Source organism: Camelus ferus, chromosome 2, assembly GCF_009834535.1.
Source record: "Camelus ferus isolate YT-003-E chromosome 2, BCGSAC_Cfer_1.0, whole genome shotgun sequence".
Taxonomy (NCBI): Eukaryota; Metazoa; Chordata; class Mammalia; order Artiodactyla; family Camelidae; genus Camelus; species Camelus ferus.
This window is the reverse complement of record NC_045697.1, coordinates 35,945,089-35,964,276: the sequence shown is the minus strand read 5'-3', so window position 1 is coordinate 35,964,276 and position 19,188 is coordinate 35,945,089. Positions and strand designations below refer to the sequence as shown.

General features: G+C 40.9%; 1 protein-coding gene, 1 long non-coding RNA gene and 2 other non-coding genes across 5 annotated transcripts; 2 read left to right on the top strand and 2 right to left on the bottom strand.

Annotated features, from left to right (window-relative positions):
- The first annotated feature begins 3,267 nt into the window (after positions 1-3,267).
- LOC116668939 lies at positions 3,268-5,486 on the top strand. The gene is made up of 2 exons (XR_004326238.1): positions 3,268-3,492; positions 5,237-5,486. It is a non-coding gene; the product is annotated as an uncharacterized LOC116668939 (long non-coding RNA).
- A 1,987-nt stretch (positions 5,487-7,473) lies between these two features.
- On the bottom strand, positions 7,474-11,871 carry LOC116668935 (pygopus homolog 2-like). 2 transcript variants are annotated; one of them, XR_004326236.1, is made up of 3 exons: positions 11,338-11,869; positions 10,924-11,060; positions 7,474-10,069 (listed from the first exon to the last, which is right to left on the bottom strand). XR_004326236.1 is itself a non-coding variant. In XM_032497358.1 (2 exons), exons 1-2 carry the CDS (start codon positions 11,630-11,632, stop codon positions 10,930-10,932), a joined length of 426 nt encoding a protein of 141 aa, XP_032353249.1. In that variant the 5' UTR covers positions 11,633-11,871; the 3' UTR covers positions 10,083-10,929. The 2 variants fall into 2 exon arrangements, 1 of the variants encoding a protein (XP_032353249.1); XM_032497358.1 differs by lacking the exon at positions 7,474-10,069 and having other exon boundaries at positions 10,083-11,060; positions 11,338-11,871.
- On the top strand, positions 10,311-10,382 carry TRNAA-AGC. The gene has a single exon. It is a non-coding gene; the product is annotated as a tRNA-Ala (tRNA).
- On the bottom strand, positions 10,537-10,658 carry LOC116659383. Its single transcript, XR_004314749.1, has one exon. It is a non-coding gene; the product is annotated as a small nucleolar RNA SNORA26 (small nucleolar RNA).
- Positions 11,872-19,188: the final 7,317 nt, after the last annotated feature.

The following is a 19,188-nucleotide window of genomic DNA, read 5'->3' as shown; positions in this document are numbered from 1 at the left end:
AGTTGCTCTCCAGGGCCTAGCACAGGGCATCTCCCAGAGTAAGTGCTCAATAGATATTTATTGTGGCAATGGAAATTTAGATCATGACTAAAACCCTGTGCTATATTCGAGTCTTGAAACTGATGATAAAATAACCATCACAGTGACTAGGAAACACAAGACACTGGAAAAGAAACAATTATCAAATGCCAGTGTTGTGGGGAGAAATAAATACACCTGATTTAAAAAGGAACACATGAAGGACATAATACGTACGTATCATTTTACAAGTCAGAAGACTTCAGTGTCTTTTGACTTGGAAAATGTCAACAAGACAATATGGTTTGAGGAATCCCTTACACACAGTAGCCAGATCTGACCTCTGATTGCAGGTCGGAGGGCAAATTCTCCCAACACAACTAGTCATGGCCCAGGAGAGCCCTCTAAGAGAGAGTTGGTAAGTACCTTGGACAAGAGCTGATAATATTACAGCAGGTATTACAGCAGGAATCTTTCCCTGTGAGTTGGAGATACGTATTTCATGGTGTCTGATCACAGGAAATGTCTCCCAAAGTTTGAGGCTCTCCTACACCTGAAATAATGTTTTCATTGTTAAAAGTGCAAGGTCAAAAGAGCTGGATGTCTTACCTATTTTTAAGAAGATGTCTTCTGAATTTCTTTAAAAAAGATTTCACAGATATTTTTGAAGAGCAGTCCAGCAGTAAGCTCAGGTGGCTTGTGATTATGAAATGAAGTATCTGGTATTGGCCTCCAGATGTCTTCCAGGGCAGTTCTATCAACAGAACTTCCCATGAGGATGTTCTAATCTGCACTGTCCAATACAGTAGGCACTAGCCACGTGGCTATTTATATTTAAGATAAATTAAAAATTCAGTTCACTGAGACACTATCAAGGGTAATTATAAAGCTATAGTAATGAAGACCATGTGGTATTGGTGCAAAGACAGACACAACTGACAGATAAAACCAACCTATCAAATAGAATAGAGTGGGAAGTAGGTCAACACATGTACGGTCACCTGATATATGAAAACTTCAAGTAGGGGAAGTGGTCTTTTAAATAAACATGTTGGATTCACTGGATATCCACATAGAAAAAAAAGGTATCTGGACCCACCTTTATATCCCATCATTCACAATAATCAATTCAAAATGGATTGCAGTTCTAAGTGAGTGAACTAGAATAGTAAAGCATTTAGAGGAAAACAGAAAAGGAATCTTTATAACCTGAAGGGAGAGATTTCTTAAATAAAACCTATCATCATAAACATTTGATACATTGGAGTATGAAAATTAAGAACTTTTCCCCTCAAAGGACATCATTAAAAGAATGAAAAGGAACTCAGAATTGGAGGAGATATTTGCAACACATACACTTGACAAAGGATGCATGTTTTAAAAAGTCCTCTTATAATGGATAAACTGTGGTATATTTATCCAATGGAATACTACTCAGCAACGAAAAGAAATGAATTACTGACACACGCAACAACAGGAATGAATCTGAAATACAGTATGCTGAGTGAAAAAAATCTTATGCAAAACAGCACATACTGTATGAATCCAGTTATATGAAATTCTGAAACAGGTAAAGCTAATTTACAGTGGAGGGGAAAAAAATCAGAACAGTGGTTGCCCCCAGGAAAGTGGAAATGGAGACTGAATGAAAGGCAGCATTGAACTCAAAATTCCTTTGCTCAAAACTCAGCAAATGTACACTGAAGAGTTGTACATTTCATTTCATGTAAGTGCTACATCAAAAGAAACCTTAAATATTGAATTCTAATTAATTATATATATGCTGAAGTCTTTAGAGGACACGTATTGCTATCTCCAATTAACTTTGAAATGCAGCAACATTAAGATGGATAAAGTGAAGCATAGAAATATAATAAAGCAGGTTTTATAAAATGTTAATGGTGGAATCTGTGTGGTAAGTTTACATGTGGTTACTGTAAAATTTGTTAAACTTTGCTAAATATTTGAATTTTTATAATCAAATGTTAGGAAAAATCAAATAAAAACGTTCAACTCAGAAAAATTGGCAAAAAATGTAACAGAAACTTCATAAAGTTATTTCTAAGTAACCAACAAAAATGAAAAGGTGCTTAACTTCACTAATCAGGGAGATGCAAATTAAAATTACAAGAGACACAATTATTACCCACCATAATGGCCAAAATGAAAAAAGATAGAAAATATCCATTGATGATGAGAATGTGGAACGACTGGAACGCTCATGGATTGCTGATCGGAGTGTAAATTTGTGTAAACACTTTGGAAAACTGCTTTTAAAACTGCTTTAAAACATCTACTAAATTTGAACATGGCACAAATTATGATCCAACAATTCCATTTCTAGGTATGTACCCAGCATGATTTGTGTGTTTACAGGTATATGTCAATAAGTAGCACTCTCTGCCAGAGTGGCAATAAGGAGCCACAGAAGGATTTGCCACTTCAGAGATTTGAGGATTTGAGACATGATCAGATTTGTATTAGGAAGATTAATTCATGGCTTTGTAGAGAATGGCAAGGAGAGGAGTTAAGCGGCTGTTTGTAGAAGTAATCCAGCAGTTAAGAAGTCCCGAATTAAAGTAAGGAAGAAAGGGACAAAAAGACAGAATACATTTCAGGTCACTAAATTTCCCTGTTTCTGGTTTCTTCACTTGAAAAATATTTTTAACATACCTACTTCATTGACGATTATTTAGATGATTTCATGAGTTACGGGGCAAGGGGGCTAGTGACTGTTTTAATGAAATAAAGCAATTCTCATTGCATATTATGCAGAGCAAGACGTAGATGTTGAGATGAGAAAGCTCTTAGAGAAATATCTTTAACTTGTTAAGGTCCATGGTAGCCTGCTTTCTCTCAAGCACAGGTAAAAATCAGCTCCCTGTCTAGGACTGGGTCAGTTTGAGAACACAGGATAGAAGGCCGAGATTAGGAATGAGACAGAACATGTTAGAATCTGAGCGTTAAATGGTACTAAAATGCCACAGGAGAAGAGTTAGGATTCTACTCCGGAAACCTCATCTCGGGCGCACGGAACTGAGAGTAGAATATGCCTTCCCTCCCCTACTTCCCACCTTCTCAGCTGAGAGGAGCCCCCTAAGGGGGCGGGGATTCATGACGAAGGGGTGGAGCTGGGGCCAATGGGACGCGAGCTTTCCAGTGCTTAACCAATTGGGTACGCCCAAGGCCGCCTCTATCCAGTGATTGGCAGACAGCGCCTCCGAGGGTTCTCGCGGCTTATAGGGCAGTCAGAACTCTCGCGAGGGTGTTTGTCTTCCTGAATTTTGGGCCCTTGGTCCGGCTGCTGGATGGTGTTTCCCCGCCTCCGGTGCTTTGCTCTCCTGGTGGCTTTCGCCTGCTCCCCACCTTGAGCTGAGGGGCGTCGAGAGGCGGTGGGCGAGGCCAGGAGTTTGACGAGCCGCAGGCAAGGAGCTTCCCGTCCCGAATCCCGGACCAGCCGTGCCCAAGACAGAGGTGAGGCGCGGCCCCGGCGCCGGGGTCTCCTAGCCACCCAGGTTCGGGCTTTTCCTCGCGTTCCCCTGCCTTTTCCGCAGGAGCGGAGTTTCGCCGTCAGAGCCGCTCTGCTGCTGTTTGGCAGAAGGAACCCTGGTAGTAAGGCGCGACGTGATTAGGCCCTGCCAGGTGCTGACCCTTATGGGATTAACCGCCTTGCTTAAATGGCTGGTTCTTCTTCCAGCCTGTTTCTAGCTCGTGTTTATTCAGCTGATGTACAGATAGTTCAAGTGAGGGTAAGGTTACATCTACCTTTTGGAGTTCGTTTCTAATGCAGAAACTTAAAGCAGCCCTGTTCGCCTCCTAAGAAGGTAATGCAGATTCCTCCTGTAAAGGAGCATGTTGAATTCTTACACTTGGCAAACAACACAAAATTATCTTAAAGTACTTTATACTTAATACTATTAGCTCTTGAGCCTGAGTCCATGTTTTCACTGAAGCAAAAGCAGTGCCAAGGGGGTAAAAAGGCATCAGGGATTGGGAAGAAAATACTTAGCCCTGTAGATATTTGAATCTTCACGTACCATTGTAAAGCTGATAGAGAATAACAAATGTTGGTAAAGATGTGGAGAAATTGGAGCCCTTGTGCATGGCTGGTGGGAATGTAAAATGGTGTAGCTGCTGTGGAAAAGTTTGACGGCTCCTTTAAAAATTGCATATAGTAACCATATGATCCAGCAATTCTGCTTCTTGATGTAAACCCAAAATAATTGAAAGCAGAGACTCAGAACAGTTGCTTGTACATTCATGTTCATAGTAACATTATTTACAATAGCCAAAAGGTGAAAAAAACTCAAATGTCCGTCTGGAGATGAATGGATAAACAAAATGTGGTATTATTCAACTTTAAAAAGGAATAAATAATACCCGCTACAATGTGGGTTAACCTTGAAAACGTAAGTGAAATAAGCCAGATACAAGGGCAAAAACTGTATGATTCCACTTAGATGAGATACTTGGTGTAGTTAAATTCAGAGACAGAAAGTAGAATATTACCACGGACTGGGGAGAGAACAGAATGGGGAGTTACTGTATAATAGGTACAAAATTTACTTGGGATGATGGGGAAGTTCTGGAAATATGGTTGCACAACATTGTGAATGTAATTAATGCTACTGAACTGTACACTTAAAATATTTGAAAGGTTTACTTTTGTTATGCATATTTCACTACAATAAAAACAAAAAGCAATGCTCATCAGTAGATACAATCTAAGATCACAACCAATCATTGGAAAACCTTGTTTTAATTCTAGCATCTACATTGTACAATTATAATTTGTGAAAACTTTCAGAACTGAATGAAATTCATGTCCAGAGCTTACAAGATGTGCCTTTGTTTTAAACTGAATACACTAGGTAGCATTTGCAGGATGTATATGGGTAACAGTACTTGTGTGAGGATTCCTAGATACCCATGCACATGTATTTTTTTGTATTAAACAGACTGGATAACAGCATCCATTCTCGTTATGTATTTTGGTATCTTGCATTCGGCCTATCAACATCAACAGAAAAACAATCATTTCAAATTAGCTCATTCTAAATATATAGCCAAGTGGCAGCTTCTATGTTATTAGGATGTATTTTATCTTGGGTTCTTTTTGAGGGGTAAATGCTCACTGTAGATGGTTAATATATTTCAATTATCATTTTCCTATTCATTTGACAAGTGAGAAAATGATTTATTTCCTCCCTTTTTGTAGGTGGGAAAATAGGCATTCAAGCTGAGATGGTAATGATGCTGAAACTGTCAACTTCTCCAAAACTTACTTGCAGTCTTCTGTTTTGACCAAGTTTTCACACTGTCTTATGAAATCAGAAAAGGACTGTTGCCCGGATGCTATGTGCTTCAGCTGGCCACAGCAGTGCTTTCAAGGTGGCCAGCTAACTTTTGTGAGTAGGTGTGAGTAGAATTTTTTCGTTCATCGTTAAAATGAGTGACTGTTATTTAGAGCAAAGAACTCATGTTAAACTTTGTGTAAAGTTACTGAGACACTTGAAATGTTAAAAGTAGCATATGGTGAAGAAGTAATGTCAAGAGCAAGAGTTTTTGACTAGCACAAAAGGTTTAAAGGCAGAGGTGATGTCCACTGTGATGCAAGAGGCCCTCCAGTCACCCACAGAACACGTGAAAATGTCCAGAGGGTCAGAAATTTGGTTTGCTCAAACAGCCAATTAACTGTAAGAAAAATAACTGAAAAGCTAAATTTAGACAAAGAATCAGATTAATTCTGAAAGAAAACTTGCACTGGAGGAGTTTCGGGCAAGATTCTCTCTCCTGCCATTGTGGTTGATGATCATGTAGAGGCCAAACTAAAATAGAGCTGCACAGGAACCTGCCACGGGGGTGTGTATTCAGGGCACAGTGCTAGTTTCATTGTTCTTGAAGAAACTTCAGGCTGAATCTAAAATGAGCTGAGCTTCTTCAAACATTTTTCATTGGCTTTGTAGGTACCTGATTTAAGCAGAGTGAACCTGTAGAGTTGAGTGTGACAGAGTAGAGAGGATGGAGCTAGTTCATTAGGAGGAACTGGGAAGCTAATGGGAAACTATTAGCTCAGAAGGAGGAACTAAACATGGGAGCACTTCTCATTTCATCAAAATGAACTTATTTGAATAATCAGTAAGTTACACTGCAGGTTGGGAGTTAAACCTTAAACAGGGAGCTAGAGATCACTGTTACTCTGTATGGAAATATCTCAAAAAATACAGTGGCCACTTTCAGGCAAAAAAGACTTGTAATAATGAAACTCTTGTGGGAGATTGAACTCAGATATTGGAAAAAGGTATTCAAATCTGTCAGCCGGAAAAAGGCTGCAAGGAGTGGTGGGCAGTGACACCTCCCCCCCAATCAGGACCTGATTTTGGTCAAAAGCTCATAAAACCTTCTATTCTTTATGTAATCTAAATTCCAATTTTAAACATTTATTTTTAGATATACTGTTCAGGTCTGTAATTTGGTATGAAAGGTAGACAAATAGGGCTCAATTTTGAGCCTAACTTATTTCATCAGAATAAGTTTCCAAGGTTGAAAGGAGTTTCAAAAGGCATTACTCTGAGTAGCAACAAGGACTGAGTTTGACCTTCACATTTTCCATGCTGTACTTAAATTTGAGTGTGGTGGTCAGATCCTGAGCTCCAGCTCTAATGCTATTAAGTATTCAAAGGGAAGGCATCACTTTGAATATTCGGGAGGCCACAAATAGCTTCAAGTCCGTTATGGTCAATTGGCAGTTTTGCTGAAACATGGTCTCTGCCCCAGCTTCCTTACCAGTCTCTAGTATGATGCTGCATCATTCAGTATCAGTGTTGCTGCAACCGAGATACAGCACAAGTCCTGTACCTGGAGAACGTTAAGTCAGAGCCCTCCGGCAGTGACCCTGAGAAGACTAGTTAACTATGCTATTCCTTTTTTTAAGCATCCCAGAAATTCAAGTTTACATTTCATAAGAAACATGAGCCAAAACTAAATGAGATCGTTTATGGAAAAACTGTCTCATTTTGACAGCCTTTGTTACCTCTGGGACACTGCTGATCAAAGCTGCAGGGCCTACAAGGCAAAAACTACAATTAGAGTAATTTTTTCCTATTGTCTTAGCTTCTGTTACTGATTTTTTTTTTTACAACTTGAACTTTGGATGCTGTTTTTAACTGTGTAATGAAATTTATTAAAGTACACATAAATAATTCACATTCCAATAAACCATACAGATTTTTATGCTTGTTTTGATAATCTGTTGTATTATATTTTAGCCACATGCAGATACCACCTGTGAAATAATTTACATTGACTAGTTAAGATCTACCTTCACCCATCCACCAATAAGGCACTAGTGAAAACAGTGTGGTGTGGTGAGGCTCCAGCTACAGCTTATTTGTGAACTTAAGCTTTCCATCCAAGTTACCCAGGCGGCTGGAACAGATTAATGCAAACTTGGTGGCTTAAACAAGTTTATTCTTAATTCTGCAGGCCAGGAGTCAGAAATCAATCCCACTGGATCAAACCAAGTGTATGCTCCCCCAGGAGCCTCTGGGGGGGGGGGGTTTGGGAATCAACATGTTCCTCCCACCTTCCAGCAGCTGCCAGCATCACCCCAGTTTCAAGGCCAATATCAAATCTGCTGCACCTTCATATGGCCTCCACCTTTGTGCATGGAACCTCCTTGTGCCTCCCTCTTATAAGACACTTGTGATTAGATTTAGGGCCCACGGAGATGATCCAGGATGGTCTCCCCATCTCAAGACCCTTCTGGGGGCCATTATTCAACCTACTACACCATCTCTCTAGGTTTTTACAGGTTTTTCTTCTGTCTTCATATAATCTCTAGGACTGCCAATGAACTTTTTGCAGTAATGGAAATGCCCTATATCTGCTGTCTAGTACGGTAGCCCCTAGCCATAGGTGAGCACTTGAAGTATGGTTAATGCACTTGGGGGGCTGAACTCTTATTTTAGGTTCGATTTAAACAGCCATGTGTGACTAACAGCTGTCATATTGGACAGTGCAGTTCTAGTATTTCTGTAGCTCTAAACTCTGGACTCTGAACTACTGTTTAGTCTAGTGGACTTCAAACTGTAGCTAAAACCCTTATTGCCAAACAAGTTATTCAGAAAACCAAAGTATGAACAAGGCTGCACTGGTTCAAATTGGCTGGTGGGAGAGGGAGGATCCATGGCAGACCCAGGGTCTCCGTGTGTTCATCCATCCCATGTAAGTCCTCAAGGGGCAAAGAACTGCCACCAGGACTCGGTGGAGTGGAGCTATTTGTGAAAAACCAGTGGTTATCTTTGGGAACTTTGCTAGAGCCTTCAGACTTTAACAATTGTTTTATATCTTTCATCATGACGGTAGCTAGAAGAGATTGTCATTCTCTTGGTCCCATTTTCACTTTCACTGGACCACTGTTGACATGGTGTCTTGCACACTCCTTGTTCTGCCAGAACAACCTTCTATAGCCTATTAAGGCTTCAGGACTGTTCTCTCTCAATTTTTCTTCCCCTTTATATGTAGCATTTGAAGTCACCTCATGTAAGCCTTTTGTCCTACCAAATACCATCTCCTCACTGCACTCAGCTAAGGAAGCATCACAGGCCTCCATCAATGGATCCACTGGAAGCCTCCATCAATGGATCAATTGCGATCACACACATTAACTTTTTTCTGCTTTGTTCACTGATGTTTTCACGATACCTACAATAGTACTTGGCCCATAATGGATGCTCTGTTATTTACTGAATGAACATTAAAGCCAGTATTTTAGTCTTATATAAATACTAAATATCCGTATTGTCATTTTGCTCCATACAGTATTATAAAAATGATCTTTTAGCACTACCAAGTCCTAACTACTTACCAGGTAGTTAGATGTACTGTGTATGAACTAACTTCAGTAACTATGATTACCAGCTTACAGACAAACTGAAGCTAAGTAACTGGTCTAAGATCACATGGAAGGGTAGGGAGCTGAATCTAGGCTCTTACTGTGCTCCTGCTAAGAACAGGTGGCTGTAAGCCACCCACTTGAATGCCATTTATAATTCAACTCAATACAATTAATGATATTAATCCTGATTATAAATGATACTGCTCCTTGTACTATAGTCACCATGGGTTTAGTGTTCAAGTTAAACATTTGAGAACCTATGCCAGGTCTTGGTTAGACCCCAAGAATATGTGGACTTCAGCTGTAAGAGTCCAGAGGAGGGGGCAGTCAGGCAAGTACACAAGCAACTACAAATGTTCTCCCAAGTATGCGAAGGCCATTACAGAGTGCTACAGAAATCCAGAACATGAGCACTTGAGAGGGGAGAAAGACAGTCACAGAAAAGTTGGATAAGACTGGGAAGGCGTATAGGTGAAAGGGTGCACACCAGGTAAGTTATAGCATGATAGAGGCCAGAGCAAGTTGCCATTTTAGAGTGGTCTAAAATATCCACCTTAGCCCTGCACACAGACTGTCACAAGATCCTCCCTTAAGGCTATTGCTCTGCAGCTTCACTTTACTTTCCCCCAACACCTTTAAACACTTCCCTCCCCAGGGCCTTTGCACTTGCTCCCCCTCTGCCTGAAATGTTTTTCACCCACATAGACAGTTGATCCTTCAACAAGGCAGGGGTTAATCTGGATATAATTTACAGTGGGCCCTCCTTATCCACATACTCAACCAACCATGGACAGTATAGTACTGCAGTATTTACTATAGAAAAATATCCGTGTATAAGTGGACCGACAAAGTTCAAACCCATGTTCCTTAAGGGTCAGCTGTGTATCAACTTCATGGAGTCGTGAGAATCTAACTGAAAAGATGAAAATAAAGCACATGCTACACTGCCTTCTCACCAGCAGCATTACCCCACTGCGCTAACACATGTGCCAGTGCAGACACGTGGCTGCTCCATATTATGTATGTGAGGCTAGCTGACTTCATTAGAGGCACTTGCGTATAAGAACTGCAGAGTGATAATTGGTGTAAGTCAGTTAAAATACCAGCATCAGTGCATTCCAGCTTCAATGGCTTGTATCTGTAGTTTTCAACCTATATAAGGAAAGCAAAGGCTTAAATTACCTTTTTGAACAAATAGGAAGAAAAAAAACACTTTGAGGTACATTCTTTTCAGTTTGTCTCAAAGGATGTCCAGAAGAAGCCGTTTGTATACATGTCCCATCAGCTAGCTTTTTTTCCACCTTCAAAGACGACAAAAGTATTCAAATTCCCTTATCCATTTGAAAACCCTAGATGGTATCCTCAGAGTCTAAAAAGCCAGCCTAGAGGAGTGGGAGCTATAGCTCAGTGGTAGAGCTCATGCTTAGCACGCATGAGGTCCTGGGTTCAATCCCCAGTATCTCCATTTAAAAACAAAGAAAAACATTTAAAAAATAATAAAAAGCAGGCCTGAAGGTATCATCAAAGGTAAAGTTTAAACGTGACACTCTGTTTGCTTTTAACTGTATAAAAATACCACAAAGCACAAAGGTGCTTAAGATGAAATTTTCTTTTGGTTCAGCTGTGACTCCAGACAGGATCCAAAGAGGAGTTCTACAATCTCTTCTCTGGGTTTTATGGAGACTTACTTTACCCTTCTGTGTTAGCCTCTTAAGGCACTGCATCAGCCTTAAAAGGGCACAGGAAAGGGCGATGTGGGTTTTTCACAGGGTTCGCGACGATTTCCTGAACTCCCCTCCCGTAAATATACGTGAACCTCAGCAGTTCTTTTAACGAGTCCGAAAACCCACTAGAAGCAGCTGTTCTGCTTGTGAACATCCGTTTCCTTTGTTAAAGGAGAGCCGGATTCCAGCCTTTGCTCCAAGCACGTGCCTGGAAACGCTCTGGTGGCCATTGGCCACGTGCTCGGGACCGAGTCATTTCACGTCACTCAAGGACGGACATACCTGCGCTTAAAACTCAGGCCGCTGCACCGCAGACGTCGGAGACAAACTCCCAGGCCCAGAGTGGGTCCGAGACCCGCTCTTACTGCCGCAGCCGGGGTCGGGCCCCGAACCCGCTACAAAGTAGCGGCGGCTTTGCCCTGGGGAAGCAAAGCACAAACTTGTTACCGCGCTGGTCCTGCTCTCCGGGAAACCTCCAAGCGACCCGCGCGGCGTGTGTGCCTCACGCGGCCCCGGGACGAGCACAATCGCCCGCCCCACCCGGGCCGCCGAGGGCTGCTCTACCCCTGCGTTCTGGCCGCCGGGAGCAGCGGAGCTCCGGGCGGGCAAAGCTTGAGGGGACACGGGGCGTGCCCAGCCCCATCCAGGCCTGTATGCCAGGCGAGTGCCCAACCCGCCACACCCGCCCTCGCTTACCGCTCAAGTCTGCGAAACTGAGGCCGGTGACTGGCGTGCAGCGCAGACACTGCAGGCGGGGCGGGGCGGGAGGAGGGCCGCGGGGTGGGCAGCCAATCCCCAGGAAGCCTCCGGACAGGAGCGGGGAGCAAGGAGTGGACGGCAGGGGCGGGGGGTGGGGGTGCGGACAGCCAATCCCCAGGGAGTTTCCGGAGGAGGGCGGTGCGGGCCCAGCCATTGGTGCCCGCAGTCTCTGCCCGCCCGGGTCCTTCTGGTTTTCCCTGCCAGGAGGACGAGCCAAGCCTATGCGGAACATCCTTCCCGGAAGCTCTAGAAGTTTTGGCTCCTCCCCAGGCCTTGGCCCTCGGGGATCCGGTGTCTTCCTCCGAACTCCCCTTGGGAGGCTCTAGCGGTTACCCCAGGGATGGGCCAGGACCCAGAGATTTCCCTTCCTACAACTATATCAGTTTAGTGTGTGTTTAGAACGTGTCCTGCTAAACTGTAAGCTTAAAGAGAGGCCAGGACCACGTCTTCGTGAACAGCTCACCTCATGATCCCTCCTAAATCTGGAAGGACCAGCCTCCTCTCCACATGCGCTGTGTTCATTCATTCACAGTGTTCACTAAGTAGGCTGTAATCAGCTAGGCGGCGGAAGTGGAGCGGGAGTCACCATAAACCTTGGCTAGGTGGTGGACTCAAACTTGGCAAACAAGTAAGTGGATCAAAATTGGAGTCTATGCTAAAATGAGAACTTGTATTACTGTTTAAAGAATTTACCGTTAACAAATTTAACCCTCAAAATATCATCCCAGCATTTTAGGTGGGATAAGTGAGACATATTGAGTAACTTTCAAAAGTCACAAAGCAGCTAGCAAGTGGTGGATCTGGGGTTCGAACCCAAAAAGCTTGAAGGCAGAGCCCCTCAAAACACTATAGTACACTGCTCTCCTCAGGTGGGTGGAGTGGAAAGGGAAACAAATGGCCTACATTTGATTGGCTGATCGAGGTAGGCATCTCGGGGATTGGGGGTCTACAGGCACAAAGACCTGCCTGTAGTAGAGCCTGGAGGAAGAACAGGAAATGGGAAAGCGCTTGACCTGTTAAGGACCCCAAAGTGTAAATGGAACTTAAGGATGTAGGAGCAGAGAGGCCTGTAAAGAGAGTGGATTGGGGCCAGACCATGCAGGAGGCACTGGAGGAGTTTGTGTTTTATGCTGAGAACAATGGAAAGCTGTTCAAGCATTTTTAAACAGGGGATGATAGGACCTGATGCAGGCTGTGGTTTAAGGATGTGATTAAGATGATCTCGTGGGAAGAAATGTAATACAATTTATCAATAATCCTAGCAGCCAGCCACTACTTGGCAGATATTCATCAGATTACAGTAAAATGGGTTAAGATGGCAGAGGGAACACCAGTTTGCTGTCCCTTCACCTTTCTCATCTCAGTCTTCCAAACATAAAGCAGAGAGCAGCATCTGGGTCACCAAGCTGAGATTCAACATGACCCTGGCTGTAGGAAGAGCTTGGTAAGATCAGGCAGGACCACCAGTGACCTGACAGGGTGCTAGGCAATGGATCCAGTTACCAGAAGTGGGCAGAAAGTCTCAGCCAAATCTGGGAGTTGTGGTGGTGGAGAAGCTTAGTTCTGATGCTCAGCAATCTCGCCTATATAAAATGAGGTTAGTTTTACATACTTAGAAATGATGGGTCACCCCACAGAAAGTCTCCCTAAAATCCAGACTCGAACATAAAGATGGCCAGTTGCTTCACTCTCTGAGAAGCCACTAAGCCCTCTGGACATAAAAGCTGCTGGGAAGTGATCTGGAAACAGTCTGACACTGCTTTTCTCCACCCTCTTTGAGATGGACTATATATCACATGTTCCTCTTCTTTTTTTTTTTTTTTTTTTTTTTACTGTCTTGCACAGAAATATTAATCCCAGTATCTTCTTCAGGCCTTTTTTAAATTCATTTTTTTTTGTTGTTTTCCAACAGAAAAAATCCTAATAATAAATCTGAAGCCCTCTTAGTCCCTTCATTCTATTTGTGTGGTAAAACTCAGCTCGTTCATAGTTGATAAATGTCAGATGGGAGCTTGACATCCATGTATAAAGAAAGAAGTGGTACATATTAAAAGGGAGATGGAATTAACCATGAACTTGAAAATGACTTGTATTTGTTTGTAATATTTTTTGTATTTGTTTTTGTATTGTAACTTTTCTTCAATTTATTGTTGTTCATTCTTTTGTTTATTCATTGTTTATATCCCATTTTAGTCCAAAAAGAGTGTGAATGTAGTTTCCAAGAATACATTACAATGGTATTTGAAAAACACAGTGAGGAAATTGGACTGCAGGGAAAATAAGATAAAGTCTGAGGCTAGTACACAAAATACAACCCATGAAACTCTGTATCCTTGCTGGAATACAGCCAAAAAATTTGCTCTGATTTGCCTGGCAGTAAAAGTAAAAATCAGAAAATAGAAACAAACCAGGGAGATACTCAAGAGAAATACAAAGATTCCAGATGGAAATTCTTCATGAAGAGGGCACTGCAAACAACCTCCTCAGTATCAATAACCTAAAAAGAATGTTTGTAATTCATATGTCCAAGATTTTTGATGCTCAGGCAAAGAGGATTTCCTAATCAAGGTGATTTCACTTGCTGGCAAAAGGGTTATCATGCCAAGTGACATTTAAGAAGAAAATTGGATCTGATTATGAAGCAGATAGGCCACACTCTGTAATACTGAAAACAGTGATTGAAAACAGGTAGCATGCTCCCGTAAGAAAGACGTAGTAATTTGGGTTAATTCTCTGGTCAAAGATTCAGTATTAAGTTGGGTATGTGGGATTGTGTGTGTGTGTGTAGCATTAGGTTTTTAAGACAACTAAATCTCTAACAAAGATTAAAAAGTTGGGTTCTGAAGCACTGTATCACCTTAGGAAGTTCTCTACAATAAAATGTTAAGTCTAGCACCTAGCCTGAAAGTAAAAATTTATTTTGATATGAAATTAATTCATTGCTTAGAGTAAATATCAACTGCATATTTGGTTAACAAGAATTCATCCTCTTAGAACTTAAAGTGGCTTTTGAGGAAAGAGTGTGAATAGCTTTTCTCTTTTTTTAAAAATGACCAAGTAACTGAGCTCAATGCCTTTCTGTTCTGTCCATTAATTTCTCTGAGTTAATGGAATTATTCTCAATTCTCCCCTTGACCTTTTCCTGCTGAAAATCTAAAATGTAAGAACGTGACTCTAATATTTGCCCCTCAGTCTCAACCTAACATTGCAGGTACAACTGAAATTTTTGGAATCAAAACAAATTAAAATAATCAAGATGCCCTGAGTTCCTTCATTCTTAAATTTTTATCATGAAAATTTCTAAATATGCACAAAGATAGAATTCAACAAGTCCCTGTGTATTGATCTTCCAATCAACAACTATCAACCAAAACCAGCATTTATTTTTCATACTTGTTCTGTTTATCTCCCTTCTTTGTCAAAGAAGATAAGATCTTATTTCACTCCCAATATTCCAGTATTAATCTCAGAAGAGAAGACATAATCATACCTGACAACAATGCCAGCATGATTGCTAGGAAAATAAACAGTAATTACAAGTTCATGTTCGACTTCCCTCATTGTCTAAAAATGTCTCTTTTACAGTTTGTCTGAATCAAAATTCAAACAAGATTTACTTATTATTTTAGTTATGTCTTCAGAATTTGTTTTGAGCCTTTTAGTCTAGAAAAAAAAATGCCCTCCTATTTTTTTGTTCCAATGCCTTTAATTTTTTAAATAAGTTTTGGGAATGTAATTCAGATACTATAAAATTCACCCTTTTAATGTGTGCAACTCAGTAGTTTTTAGTGTATTCATAGAATTGTACAATCACCACCATTATCTAATTCCAGAACATGTCCATCACTCCAAAAAGAAACTCTGACCCACTAACAGTTACTTCCCATCCCTCCTCCCCACATCCTCTGACAACCACTAATTTACTTTCTGTCCCTATGGATTTGCCTATTCTGGACATTTCATGTAAATGGAATTATACAAGATGCGGTCTTTTGTTTCTGGCTTTTTAAATTTAGCATAATGTTTTCAAGGCCCAACAAACAAGAGAAGTGCTATGCACTGCTGGACTTTATTCCTTTTATGGCTGAATAATATTCCATTAATTGGATGTACTAAGTTTTGCTTACCTGTTTATCAGCTGGTGGACATGCCTTTGACTTTCTGAAGATATCAGGTCAGTGGTCCTGTGGTGTGTTCCACATGCTGCCTCATTGCTTCCTTCTGCTGCTGTTCACCTGTGTCTTTATCCTCTATTTTTCTCAAAGACTGAGAGAAACCTTGGTTGTCAGACTTAGTGGGTAAAAGAACTACGGGGCACACTTGCTAAAGGTGCAGAATTCCGGGCTCCATCAGTGGGGAGTCTGATTTAGTCTGACTTGAGAGGGAGCCCAGGAATCTGCATTTTAAGACACCAGCTGATTCTGATGCAGGTATTCCCAGAATACACCTTGAGAAACTCTGCTAGGTGTCCCTAAATCTTGATTTTAATAGCGCTTGACATTTCACAGAAAAGCTGTAAGAGCAACTGGTAGTTTATTGACCAAGACTTTTTAGAAATAAAGTTGGAAATATTACTTACAGAATAACTAAAAAGGGCCTAAGTTAATACCCTGGCTGATGTCTTCTGGGTTGGAGATGGACATCTGAAAAAATGATGCTCATCCTTCACTGTGGGAATTGTGGATGTTAATTAGCCACCCTGGAGTGAGGGAAGTAGCCAAATTTAGCTTTAAAGGATATGAAAGCCAAATGGCCTCTAAGAATTAAATTACTGCATCGATATTTACAGTATTGTCCTCAACATTTACAAATGCACTTGGATTGATTAATTGGACTACCTTTTGATTCAGGAAAATTTTTTTAACATTTTTATTGATTTATAATCATTTTACAATGTTGTGTCAAATTCCAGTGTTCAGCACAATTTTTCAGTTATTCATGGACATATACACACTCATTGTCACGTTTTTTTCTCTGTGAGTTATCATAACATTTTGTGTATATTTCCCTGTGCTATACAGTGTAGTCTATTCTACAATTTTGAAATCCCAGTCTATCCCTTCCCACCCTCCACCCTCCGTGATTCAGGAAATTTTAACCCTTAATCTGAAGCCACTTTCTGTTAGGTGACCAAGAACAAAGTAAGTTGGAAATACTCTAAGAGAGCTCCCCTTTTCCTCTAAAAATAGGTTACAACAAAGTACAACCCTTTTTGCTTCAACACTTTTTCGTTATTTGTTTCACTACCTAAATAGTGTATTTTAAACACCAAAAACTCCTCAGTATGAAGAGTGGTTTTCCTTTAATTTAATGACAAGGGTTTCCTTTTACTTAATAGATGAGTGATACTCCTAACGGTCTTTTAATGGTTCTCGTTCAGCCAAAGTAGCAAATGGAGTTCCATTTACCTTGTGCATCTCATTAAGCTACTACAGAAGAGGGTAACAGGGGCAAAAAACCACCAGTGATTTTTGGGCTGTGAGAGAAAAAAAAAATGGATTCCAGGATATGAAAACTTAGTGGGCATTTATAGGGGAATTACCAGTAGAACGGAATGTTTAATTCCTGAGTAATAACCTAAACTTCTTGACTCCTAGCCTGACTTGTAAGGGGTGAGTGCCTACAACTAAAGTATACTTTTGGAACTTTTTATTATGGAAAATTCCAAGCATGCCCCCAAATAAGGAGAAGCTTCACACACTCAGCACCAATCTTCAGCAATTAGTAATATTTTGCCAATCTCATTTCCTCTGCCCACCTACTCCAGATGTGGTGTCATTTCACCTGTAAAAATTTTAGTGTGCATTTCCAGGTTGATAAAAAACATTTTAAAGCATAACTATATGCCATTATCACACCTGATAATTTTTTTTAATTTGGGGGGGTAGGAAATTAGGTGTGTTTATTTAATGAGGGTACTGGGGACTGAACCCAGGACCTTGTACATGCTATGCATGTGCTCTGCCACTGAGCTAGATATCCTATACCCTCCTGCCTCTATTTTTTTTAATTATCATTTAATACTAAGTCCATATTCAGATTTTCCTGATTGTCTCAAAACTCTTTTTACAGTTTTTTTTTTTTCCCAATCAGAATCCAAACAAGATCGGCACATAGCATTTGGCTATGTCTTTATGTCTCTTTTATTTGAACAAAATTCTCCTTTTACCTGATAACTGATTTGTTGTAGAAATAGGGTAATCTGTCCTGTAAAATGACCCACATTCTGGATGCGTCTTTTTGTTTCCCCTTATGGTCATTTAACATGTTTCTTTATCCTCAATTAACTTGTTTCTTTTTATCTAACTTGTTTGTTTTCTATTAACTGGCTTGATGAGATTCAAATTGAATGTGGGGGCAAGAAGACGTCAGTGTTTCTGGGTGCGTCAAATCACAAGGCACACTTGTCCCATTTTTCTAGGCTTCATAAGTGGGTTGAGGTGGTGTCCTCCACTACCAAGTTAGCCATTACCCTTTCACTGAATGGCTTTTGTTTCCACTTATGTTCATTCCTTAATCTCTTTATTCTATTAATTGCTGTAAAATAGCAATTAGAAATTTAAAAAAAATCATTCCTTGTGTATTTACTAGCTGGACTTCTACAAAAAACAACTTTCCCCTCAAACACTATTTGATTACCCCCAAAAATAAGTCGTAAGGGAAAAGCAGGATAAACTCTTCCTTTGCCTTCCCCTCCCACCCTGAAATTTCAGAGTAATACAGCCTCAATAATGATACAGTGGTTTCATATTATCATGAATTCAAGATTTTTATGTTTTACATTTCATCAAAAATATGTCCTTAAAATTGATGCTGGAGATGGAATCATGAAATGTTGGCATCAGCCCTCTGAGACAGCATTTCTCACAGTCTGGCCACAGATCATAGCTATCAGAATCCCCTGGGGCATTGACTAACATGTAAATTCCTGGTCCTCACCGGGATCTACTGGGTCAGCATCTTCGGAAGTACAGCTCTGGAATCTGCATTTCTAACAAACTTCTCTAGGGATTTCTAAAATGGAATGAAAGCTATGGAATGGAGAGCTTTATGGGATGACCTCAGAGCTTGGGGACAAAGCACCAAGTAGGTACACATCTGAGCAGTTACTTCACAATAAGGTCATAAGATCAATGACCACTGATAATTTAAGAAAAGAGAGGATGGATAAATGAGCTCCTTCAAGAAGGACCCAGCAGACAAGAGTAGTGCTGTGCAGTCCTGGACGCCTTCCAGTGCTGCACCCTGGCTGGGACAATCTGGATTCTGAATACCTTTTGTTATTAGAACTCGGGAAACCTTCACAACAGCAAATCCTGTACAATGTGGCTCACATGGGTCTAACTAACCACTCCCGTGGAGTCCCATGGACCAGTGTTACTCGGGTCCATATCCTCAGATCCTGCACAGCCGCGGTCCCCTGGGCCCCAGAGGCTCCCACTGCATGATCTGTGCCATCACATCAGGTGTGGTTCCACATCCATTAGGAAATGGGGTGCCATTCGTACTTGAAGGATCCCTTAGCACTGTTATCATATGGCCCATTTTTGAATTGCTCATCTCCTCCAGAGAACACACTTTCAGTATTTTATTAACGTCCCCTAATGCTTGACATTTTGAGCAAAACATTTGTTTAGTTGGTTTTCCATAAAAGTGATGATCCATTTTTGTAATTTCATTTGCCTTTATTTATTGAATTTTAAATAGCATTGTTGAATGCACTGACTCACAGGGGTAAAAAATACAGATGCTTAGAAGAAGAGCCAAACTTGCAGATCTTGCCAATTG